At 43.0% G+C, this 11,234-nt stretch overlaps 1 protein-coding gene across 1 annotated transcript; it reads right to left on the reverse strand.

Annotated features, from left to right (window-relative positions):
* Positions 1–253: 253 nt before the first annotated feature.
* On the reverse strand, positions 254–10,099 carry CYP2R1 (cytochrome P450 family 2 subfamily R member 1). The gene is made up of 5 exons (XM_081153818.1): positions 9,828–10,099; positions 4,807–4,948; positions 2,631–3,263; positions 1,785–2,114; positions 254–722 (listed from the first exon to the last, which is right to left on the reverse strand). The coding sequence occupies exons 1-5, from the start codon at positions 10,050–10,052 to the stop codon at positions 547–549; spliced, it is 1,506 nt and encodes a 501-aa protein (XP_081009944.1). The 5' UTR covers positions 10,053–10,099; the 3' UTR covers positions 254–546.
* Between the last annotated feature and the right edge of the window lie 1,135 nt (positions 10,100–11,234).

Here is an 11,234-nt window from a genome sequence, read left to right on the forward strand (position 1 = left end):
GTGGTGACTGGCTTCCCCTAGAATGATCACTCAAAGAGACCAAGGTGAAAAGCTACAATGCCTCTAGACAAGCCTTAGAAGTCATACATCACCACCATCACATTCTACTGGTCACACACACCAGCCCCGATTCACAAGGTTGTGTATACCAGGTGAAGATCATTGAGGGTATTTTTGGAAGCTGGCTACCACGTTCTGTATGTAGGTTTTCCTTTTTTATTGTTGTTTTTTAACATGATTTATCCTGGAGATCGCTTCATATCACTACACAGAAAACGTCCTCATTCTTTATGGAGCTGTGTAATATTCTACTGCAGGGTATCCCATAGTTTATTCTACCATTCCTCTGTTGATAGATATGTGTTGTTACAGCAGCTTTTTTGTTTTGTTTTGCTTTGTTATTATAATAAGTACATCAGTGAATAACTTGACACTTATGTCCCTTCATTATGTGTTCAAATTTATCTGCAGAAGATATTCCTAAGAATTATGGTTCAGGGGGTGAGATGAACATACAGCCCTGTCCCACAAGGCATCTGTGCATTTTCAGCGTCTCTCCACACAGATAAGGTAGGGCTGGGGCTGCAAGGTCATGCCTAACCTGGGCTTCAGGTTTGGAACCAGCTCATGTGGAAAATGCAAGTGAAACCGCTGAAGCAGTGCTGTGAAAAACAGGAACATTTCCATCCGAGCGAGCTGTTCTCCAAGACAGTGTCTTCTTCCTAAACAGAAAAAACACACATCATTTTTTAAAAATTCACAATACTTACCAAAATTTATGTCTAATACATGAAATTTTTAAAAAGTTAGAAGAGGATATTCTTATTAAAGAATTTTCTTAAACTCCGAAGAATAAATGTTGGCTTTTTATCTCCCAGAAGCCATTTCTTTACCTTCTTTTGTCAAATTGTAGACTTTCATAAGCTTATTAGTTCCCTACTTCACCGGCACATTGCAATAGAGCCTAAGATATGCCGTGAAAGATCTGACTTGAAGTGTGACATTTTGTTCTATAGATCCAAAAGAAGGTCATTTCATTTCAAATGACTCAATGTGTACCCTTCCCCAATTAAAGAAAGAGTTTCCAGTCCATCTTCCAGGGGTCTTGTGATCTGTGCACTTTTTCACTGCAGAAACAGTATTTTTGAAGATAAGGTATAATAAACTGGGAGCCAAGAGAGCTAGAGTCTAGTTTCACTTCAAATTATGAGTCATTCTCCTCCCTGGGTCTGTCTCTCAAGCTACTTGTTACTGACCTTCTAGCCCTTGAAGTTTTTATTACAAGCCAAAAATCCACTCGCAAAAAAAGTTTCAGAAGTCTGAGCTCTCAAAAGTTTCTCTCTAGATACTAAATTAAGGCTTGTTTATTCTGAGTAGAAATGTGTTGATGACCTCTAATTAAACTATTCTCTCCTGTAAGAATCAATGCCATGTCTTCAGAGTTGGAATATATAATTTTACAACAGAATGCTTCAGATTAAGATGTTATACTAATGCCCTGGCCGGTGCGAGTCAGTGATTAGAGCGTAGGCTCACGCACTGAAGGGTTGCAGGTTCGATCCCCATTGGGACCCATGCAGGAGGCAACCAATCGATGTGTCTCTCTCACATCTGTCTCTCTCTCTCTCCCCCTCCCTCCATTCTTCCCTTCCACACTCCCTAAAAAATCAATGAGAAAAAATATACCCTCGAGTGAGGATTAACAAACAAACAAAAAGATGTTATACTAATGAACCATCATTACACTTTGTCCTGAAGTTATGCCCCTGTGAAAGTTCTCTTACCTAGGGAGAAAGGAACCAAAGCTTCTTTCTTGGAAAAATATCCACTGCTGTCCAGAAATCGCTCAGGGTAGAATATTTCTGGGTCTCTCCAGTACTTTTCATCGAAGTGTACAGAATAAAGATTTGTAATTACTGTTGTGCCTTTAGGAATAGAGTAACCACGTACAACTGCATCTTCAGAGGTTGCATGGAAAATCCCTAATGGCACTATATTACAGAATCTTAAAACTTCATGCAAAACTGCCTCAGTATAAGGCATTTTGCACTTGTCGTCCCAAGAAGGCTTCCCACTGGGTCCCATAATTAAATCAATCTCTTTCTGAACTTGTCCTGTCAGAGAAAAAAGTGTTCAAGTTATTATACAATGCTCAAAAAGTGTATCTGAAGTAATTTCCCTTTGGGATAAAACAAGGGATAACATATAATAAGTCAACAGGGTATGGGGATGCCCAGATTCAGATTTTTCATTATCCGGGAGTGCTATTTAAATATGTTGTGAAAAACACATTAAGAGTAATAAAAATCAAACCTAGAATTGGAATAACATCTCACTCTCAGCAAGGAAAAGAGTAAAGCATAAAACTTGAATTAAAACAACCAGGGTTGGGGTCCCAGCTCTGCCACTTCCAGTGAATGAACTTGGGCACGTCAGCCACTCAGCCTTTTCCTTCATTTATAAAATAGGCATAACAAATAGGTTTGAAAATTCTTTATAACTATTAAATATTTTTCTTCTTGGCTAATGCCACAGGAGTTCTTAATAAAATGCTTTGTACATGGCTAAAGACTCTAAAACACGTGAGCACTAAATGTAAGTTCAGACCTTGAGATCAAGAGAATCCTCACCTTGAATGTTAGGATAAAGGGCCATGAAAAGAATTGCCCACCGTAGCACGTTGGTTGTAGTTTCTGTCCCAGCAATGATGAGCTCACCCACGGAGAAAATTAGGTTTTCTTTGGAGAAAGTAGATGACGGGTCATTTTTACTCTGATCCATCTCATCTAAATAAGCGTCGACAAAATGCTGAGGTAACTGAGGCTTTCTGTTAAGAGAAGCTTTTTCAATAAGCCTGGAGAGAAAATCGTAGACCACAGCGGCATTTCGGAAGAGCTGCTGATGTTTTCCGAAAGGTAAGATACCAATCCACGGAAAGGCATTATACAGGAAGACGGAGGCGCTGGCAGCCAGCTCCACGTTTTCACTGAACAATTCAATCATGTGCTGGAAATCGGTGTCTTCGTAAGAGAACCGTTCTCCAAAAATGATCAGATTGGTTATGTTTGAAACAGCATTTGTTATTAATTGTTTCAAGTCAAAAGGTCTATCTTTGTATGTCTCAATAGCATCAATGAAAAATTTGGTTTCTTCTAAAATTTTAGATTCAAACGACTTTTGGCCGTATCCAAAGTAGCGAAAGCTGTTCACAGCTAATCTTCTGTGATCAACCCATCCTCGGCCATATTTGGAATTGAGTAAGCCTGAAAAAAAACAAAGGTAAATTTTATCATTCCTGCATCTCTGTATCTAACAGCTAAAAAGGCTATGGAGGGGGGAAAAAAAAGATGGTTAGTCATTCTTCTCCAAATTATCTTTCTATAAAACTAAAACTAGACCCAGTGGAGAAGCCCTGTTTTCTGCTACTCATTAGCCATAGAATATTATAAACATACAAAGCTTGTCTCTTACCATCTGGGGACAGGCAGGAAAGACCTATAATTCTCCCATCACAGGACACTGGACAGTCTTGTGTAATTCAACCTGGGCGAACTAGGCCCAGGCGGCCTTATTACCCACCTTTTACTATAAGCCTAATTTATAAAAGACAAGTGACTACATGTTCTATGGGCAAAATTATATTTTGGACTAAACAAACACCTGAAAAGTATATTGCTAGAATTTAGAACTTTTCTGCTTTAGCAGACTAGATTTTAGAATACAAATTTCCTCCTGTTAAAGGCATATGTTACCTAAGATAATTCTGGCAGAGGCAAGGGTGGCCTGAATGGGGTGTCAATGTACTGAAAATACTCAAGCCAAAAAAAACCAGATTACTATGGCTGAATGTTTGTGTCCCCGCAAAATGCATAAAATGTATCTGACTTTAGCGTTCTATTTTAGACTTTCTGTGCTGCTTTCTCCTCAACAGTTCTGTTAACTTTTAGCCTTTCCCCTTTGTTGAATATGGAATCATCCAACACTGATCAACACTAAACCATATAAAATCCTAGTCCTTGCCCGAATGGCGTAGCTCAGCAGTTGAGCATCGACCTATGATCCAGGAGATGGAGGTTCGATTCCCAGTCAGGGCACATGCAGGAAGCAGCTCATCAATGACTCTCTCTCATCATTGATGTTTCTATCTCGCTCTCCCTTTCCCTTCTTCTCTCTCTGAAATCAATAAAAGTATATATATTTTAAAAATCCTAGTCCTTTACACAAATACCACAATTCTTCCTTTATATAGCATACTGATCAGTGGCTAAGAAAGGCTGCTTCAGCCTCTATAATCTTATAAGCAAACTGATAGTAAAAATGTCACCAAGTACCCAAAACTGGCTTCAAAAGGCACTTGATTCCAGTGTGCCTGCACATGTGTGTATTCCTAACTTGTTTCACAAAACTTACATACATTAAGTGCTAATTCTTTAAAGCATTATTTGCAATATTTATTAGAACTGGATTAGAACAGTAGAAGTAGCATGTACTGGTCTAAAATACACAGGTGGGCAAAAGTAGGTTTACAGTTGTTCATATGAAAAATAATACATTAATTAATAAATAATCATACACGAATAAACTGTGGTTCGAGTACTCACAACTGCAACCTTACTTTTGCCCACCACTGTATTACTGTAATGCAGCCTGGAAGTCCTCAAATACTCGGGTCTGTAGCCTAAATATTAATACTTTCCTGTTAATCAGTATAATAGAATACTAACTCTATGTGCTAAATTTACATAAAATAAGAAATGTGATTTAAAATAGTTCAGTAAATCATTAAATAGGTGAAAATAAACATACCTCCCATTTTTGTCATCTTCATGAATAAAGGCAGGCATGGTCTGTCTGCAAAAATTTCACTTTGATGAACAAGGCATTCCTTTACTACGTCATAGCCATTTAGAACCACAGTTGATATACCTCCGAGATCTAAACTGAAGATCTTTAAGAAGAAGAGAAAAACATTTCAATGGCAAAATATATGGAGAAATATAACCATGGAAATTAACATGTACTAAGCCAGCTCTCGCAGATTTGTTACTTTCCTGAAAACGTAGGCACTTAATATTCACCTGACGTGTGGAGAGCCTTCTCTCTACAAGGCCTGTCAAACACTATAATTTTATTACACATCCAATGCCTGAAGACATAATCTTTCAAACGGTATAATGGAAGGAGTACTGGACTTAGAAGGCCTGGGTTCCAGTGTAAGCTTTGACATTAAACAGATATAGGACCCTATGCAGAACCCTTAACCTTTTTGGGCATCAGGGTTGCCATTGAAAATATGGTACTTGATTTAGATGCTCTTTTAAGATTCATTCCAATTCAAACATTCAGTGATATCTAGGAATTTCCTTTTATTTCCAAGATGAATGGAGAAGCAGTACCATCTACAAATCATTTATTACTCCAGACTTCAGTAGGGAAGGGGACTGTCAAAGCATAAAAGACAAATTTGAAGTATAAACATATTATAACTAGGCCCATTTGTATTTGGGTCCCTGGATTCAATGAAGTTAACAAAGCAGGCCCTAAGGGAATATAAACTTGGAAGAAAGGCAGTTAAAATAACAAAAAATCAAATGAGTAAATTAATCTAATTGGCTGTATTGAATGACTCATGATTGGACACTCCAAAGAGGTGTAGAAAAGAAAACTTGTTCAGTACCAGTTAGGTAATGTGCTGGATAGATTTCTTCGTTCCTCTTGGCAGAGTGACCTTGCCTGAAACCATGCATTCTCTGCTAATAAATTTCCTTTTCTCACCTCCTCTGTCTTTAAAAACCTTTCCTTTTCTACAGTTCTTTAGAGTGGCTCACAGAACTCAGGAAAATATTTACTAGATTACTGCTTTATTATAAAAGGATATAACTCAGGAACAGCCATTTGGAAGAGATGCATAGGGCAAGGTGTGGGGAAAGGGAAGCTTCCACACTCTCTCCAGGCATGCTACCCTCTGCTCACCTCCATGTCACCAACAAGGAAGCTCTGCAATTCCTATAATTCAGGGATTTTTATGGAGGCTTTATTACCTAAGAGTCATCAATTAAATCATTGGCCATTGGTGACTGATTCCACTTCTAGCCCCTCTCCCCTCCTTAGAGGTAAGGGGAGGGGATAGGATTGAAAGTTCCAACCCTCTACTCCTGATTGGTTCTCCTAAAAACAAGCTACCATTCTTTGAGCCTTCCAAAAAATACCTCATTAACATAAACTCAGGTGTGGTTGAAAGGGACTTGTTATGAAGAACAAAAGATGCTTTTATCACTCTTAATACTTAGGAAATTCCAAGGGTTTTAGGAGCAATGTGCCAGAAAACAAAGACCAAAACATATATTTCTTATTACAAATCAGTATCACAGCAGAAACAATAAAAGGACGGCATTAGTGAATGGGCAATGGTCCTGATGCAGAAAAAAAACAGACTGATGATTTCATTGGGATTGAAAACTGTTAATAAGAAGGCAGAACAAATAGGGGAGGCATATTTCAGGATAAAGCTGTCAGGTTGTGAACACTAGGGATTACTAAAACCAAGGAGCCATGCTTGAGGAAGTTGTTATACAAGCCACATTTACTCAAAAATTTGAGATATCCATTTTGTTACCAGAACTAGCATCTATTCTGCATATGCTGTTTTCAAGGACTTTTGGTAATTTACTTATTATGTTTACACTGTCCATCTTACCACTTTCCCCCACATCCTCACCTGGCAAGAATGTAAGCTAAACAAGGGCAGGGATTTATTTTTTTTTAAAATATATATCTTTATTGATTTCAGAGAGAGGGAGAGATAGAAACATCAATGATGAGAGTCATAGATCGGATGCCTCCTGCACACCTGCTACTGGGGATGGAGCTGCAACCCGGGCATGTGCCCTGACCGGAAATCGAACCAGGATCTCCTGGATCATAGGTCGATGCTCAACCCCTGAGCCATGCTGGCTGGGTGGAAATGGTAATTCTTGATATACATTTATATTTAAGATTGCCTTTAAAATGAATGTGTAAAACCTGAAGACTGGTTGTTTTTCTTTCAAGAATTATAAAGGAGAACAGAATCCACAGACTTCATAAAAGTAGATGTCACTTGAAGTGACTGTCCGTTCTCATAAGCAATTTTCAAGTCTGGGTTTTTTTCTGTGAGCACACATCTCCTAATTATAAAGCAAGATGGTGCAAAAATAAGATTCCAATTACAAATAAACCTTATAAACAACTTTCTGCTATCTCCCAGAAGTACCAGAGATAACAGTTTCCCTCTACTTCCTTAAAAGATATAGTATATTATATCTGTATAGTGTATTAACAACTTACACTAACTTTGAGACTTTGTCAGAATTGGGAAACACCTCTAATATAATGGGAGATCTTAATGGGTATTTCACAACTAAGATAAAGATTAAATGCTACTGTAGTTTAAAAAGTTAATGTTAGGTGGTATCTAACTTAAGTCTAAGACAGAGTCAGACAAACGGTATCTACTCTTCAGCGCATACATGTGTCATTTTTGTTCCTTTTTCCTCTATTCCTCTTGCCTATTAAAAGTTTGATTTTAGCAACTCCAGTAAAGGGCCCTCTTTGTAAAGAACCACAGTGACCCAAATAGCTGTACCAGCAATAAAACTGTTTACTCATGCCAAATTCTTAAATCCATTGAACCAAATCTACCCATCCCAAGGTAAGTTTTCTTGCATGTTTCTAATTTAATTCGTACTCTATTATGATAGGAGACTTAGAGGACCACCTTCCAGAAAAGAATGTTCATTGTAAATACAGTATTCCTTTCCATTCAAATCTTTATACATAAAAACATATTCCTATTCTGAAAGGAACCATTTCACAAAATTGGTTTAAAAATACATGAGTCCTGCCCGGCCTGGCGTGGCTCAGCGGTTGAGCGTCAACCTAGGATCCAGGTGATCAGGGTTCGGTTCCCGGTCAGGGCACATGCCAGGTTGTGGGCTTAATCCCCAGTCGGGGGCGTGCAGGAGGGCACATGCCAGGTTTGGGGCTTGATCCCCAGTCGGGGGCGTGCAGGGGGCAGCCAATCAATGACTCTCTCATCATTGATGTTTCTATTTTCTATCCCTCTCCTTTCCTCTCTCTGAAATCAATAAAGAGATAAAAAAAAAAAAAAATACGTGAGTCCTGGCCAGTGTGGCTCAGTTGGTTGGGCAAGGCTCTGCGCAAAAATGTTGCTGGTTCAGTTCCCTGCAGGACAGAGTACATGCCGTCTTCCGGGTTCCATCCCTAGTAGGGGACCTGCAGGACACAGCCAATGGATGCTTTGCTCTCACCTTGATGTTTGTTTTCTCTGTCCCTCTCTCTCCTTCTCTAAGAATCAATTTTAAAACTTTTAAAAATAATGATAAAAAAATAACTATTGTAGGCCTAATTTTGAATTGTAGGCCTGATAAATTGTTCTGTAATTAATAACCAAGAACGTCTGAGTAGCACTTAACTGTTCTGTTATTATTATTCTCATTATGCACATGAGGAAAAATTAGAACTCAAAGAAGGTAAAATACATGATGAATGAGGACTCAACCTCTAGTCTCACGCTCTCCCATCTTATGATTCCACTAGAATATCATGATGCTTTATACCAACACAGAAGAGATCAAATACATTAAATGGAAATACACCCAATTCTTGGAGAACTGGAGGGTGTAAATAAAAGCTAAGAATTGTATTATCTGCTTTTCCTCAGCCCAGCTTCCCTTTAGCAATATAAACCATTAGTGAGCTGCAGAAACCCAGAATAATTCTTGTAAAACCTGGTTCAAGGATTTAAGCCTCAACCTGAAACAGTTGCCAAACAGCCCTGCTGTACTGCTCCTTCACAGCACTCGCCACAGTTTGTGGTCCACCCTTAGACAGACTTTCCCCTCACCAGATGCAGCTCCGTGAAGCCCGGCTGTTCGCCCCCTTCTCCTCTTCATCCCTAGCACCTGGCAGGAGTCTGGGTGGTTGTTGCACATAAATGAACGGACTCAGAGCCGAACAGGTGAGCTGGGCCAGTGCCAGCGCTGCCACCCGCCCGCCTGCTCCTGAGGCCGGGCGCTCTCCCGACACAGGCTCGCGTTCCCGCCCTTTCCCTGCCGGTTAGCAGCCGCGGGGCTGCCTGCGAGTGCCTGGCTGGCTGGGTGCCCTTTCCTCCCCGGTAAAAGGGCGAAGCAGAGGGCCTCCCCCGGGGGCCGTAGCGAGTTTAAAAGAGTCCCTGTTGGAAGGAGGCCGGCCCACAGCAGGCGCAGGCTCGGTTTTGCTAGGAGGATGCTCCTGGCCCGTCAGCAGGACCTCGCTCTCCCTGGGCCGTCGGGCTCCGCACCGATTTTTATTCATTCATTCTTTCACAGCCATTCACCAGAGCCAGCCTCTCGGCCAGGGCCTCCTGAGCACTCGCTAATCCTCACCGCCAAGGCCTAGAGCAGCCGCCCTCAAACGCAAACGTCCCAGACCCGCCCGTAACCTATTAACTCGGGCCTAGAATTCCGACGCCCGCGGTGCCGGGAGGCCGTGGGGGGACCCTGGGCCGAACTCCGTCTAACGAGGGCGGGCCTGCAGGCCCACTGCGCAGGCGCGGGAGCCCCACCCGGGCGGCTCGGGGGCGGGACGATCCCGCGGGACGTGAGGGGGCGGGGGGGAGTAGGGGTCACCACCGGGCGGAGCGCCCCAGACGAGGGCGCGGCTTCGAGGACATCTCCCGACCCAGGAAGTAGGTTTCCCTCTAAGGCGCAGAAGCGCGGACAGGGGTCCCGACAGGTCCGGGCCAGGAGCGGCCGTCAGCCCACCCGCGAGGAAGGCCCGGGCCGTACCTCGCCGTACACCTGGCTCTGCTTCCTCATGTAGACATGGGGGAGCTCGGCTGAGGCTGCCAGCGAGTAGATGTTGCCGATAAATGGCAGCCCCGACGGACCCGGGGGGAAGCCCGTCGGCCGCCTCTGCTTGAGCAGCTGGCGGACCCCCAGCGCGAAGAGCAGCAGGAAGAGCGCGCCGCCGAGCGCCCCCGCGCACGCCTCAGCTCCGCGAGGCTCCCACATGGCGCGGGACGGCGGCCTGCGCGCCCCCACGCCCCGCGGCTCGCCCCTGCCCCGCCGCTCCCCATTGGCCAGAGTCTCTGAGGCCCCGCCCCAGGTCCAGGGCCAATGGCGGGCCGGGGCAGGACGCCAGGCCCCTGGGGTCAGTGACCTCTGGCCTTGGAGGCTCAGAGTCTGCCGCGCGGAGGGGGGTGCGCACCCGCGGGGCTCCGAGCCCGGAGGCCTTTCCAGGGCGTTCGCCGCAGGGCTCTGAGGACTCGTGGGCACAGCCTCCCTCGCGGCCAGCCCAGAGGGGCTTTTTAGGAGCCTGGTCCCCGGAGCTCAAACTAGAAAAACTGGAGAGCTTATCAACACTGCAGTCTTTAGCTGAAGCTGATAATCTTCAGAATCTCCGTTAGAGAACTGACCAGTCAATATAAAAAATAATAATAACCTTACTACTCATCTGTTCCTTCCTCATGTTTCGAGACATCTTCGCGTGTGATCCCTTGAAAACTGTGATTATGCAATATTTAGGTAACCTGAGTTAATCACACGTGTTCTCCCCTTCCTGGTCTCCTGAAACTGTTTCCTCGTGCCTTGAAACCTAACAGGTTTACAGGCCCTAGGTATTGGGACAAGGGCACGTGTGGGGTGGAGGAGGGCATTATTCTCCCTGCTACAGGAGGGAAGCCAGGAAAATCTTCAGAGGGGATGCCAAGAGCAAAGGCTCCCACGTAGAAGCACGCCCTGTCCTCTGAGAGGGTTTCCAGTCTCACTTAATGTAAGAAATGCCCAAACTTGTAAGAATTTTTATGAGTTTATTTGAGCCACATTGACGACAATTATTGGGAAGCAAAATCTCAACAAACTGATAAAATGCTACAGAGAGTGGCAGTTTTGCACTTTATTTTATTCATTAGAATCGAAGGAGAAGACAGGTAGTTACATGAAATCCGTTGGTGGTAGATTAGGTTGGCAGGAGAAAGCAAAGGGGAGAAATCTCTGGGATTGGATAGAAAGTAAAGTAGATAGACATATACTTCTTGTACACTGGTGGGTAATAGGGTAGTTGAACTATTTACAGCACATAGAGATGGTATGTGGAAAACACGATAACAATTAGGGGTTCTGTGGTCTCTGCTCTGGTAAGAGATTGTGCACTGAGGAGTCTGAAAAAGGGGGATTACTCTGACATTCCAAAGG

Source organism: Miniopterus schreibersii (assembly GCF_964146895.1).
Source record: "Miniopterus schreibersii genome assembly, chromosome: 12".
In the NCBI taxonomy this organism is placed as follows: domain Eukaryota; kingdom Metazoa; phylum Chordata; class Mammalia; order Chiroptera; family Miniopteridae; genus Miniopterus; species Miniopterus schreibersii.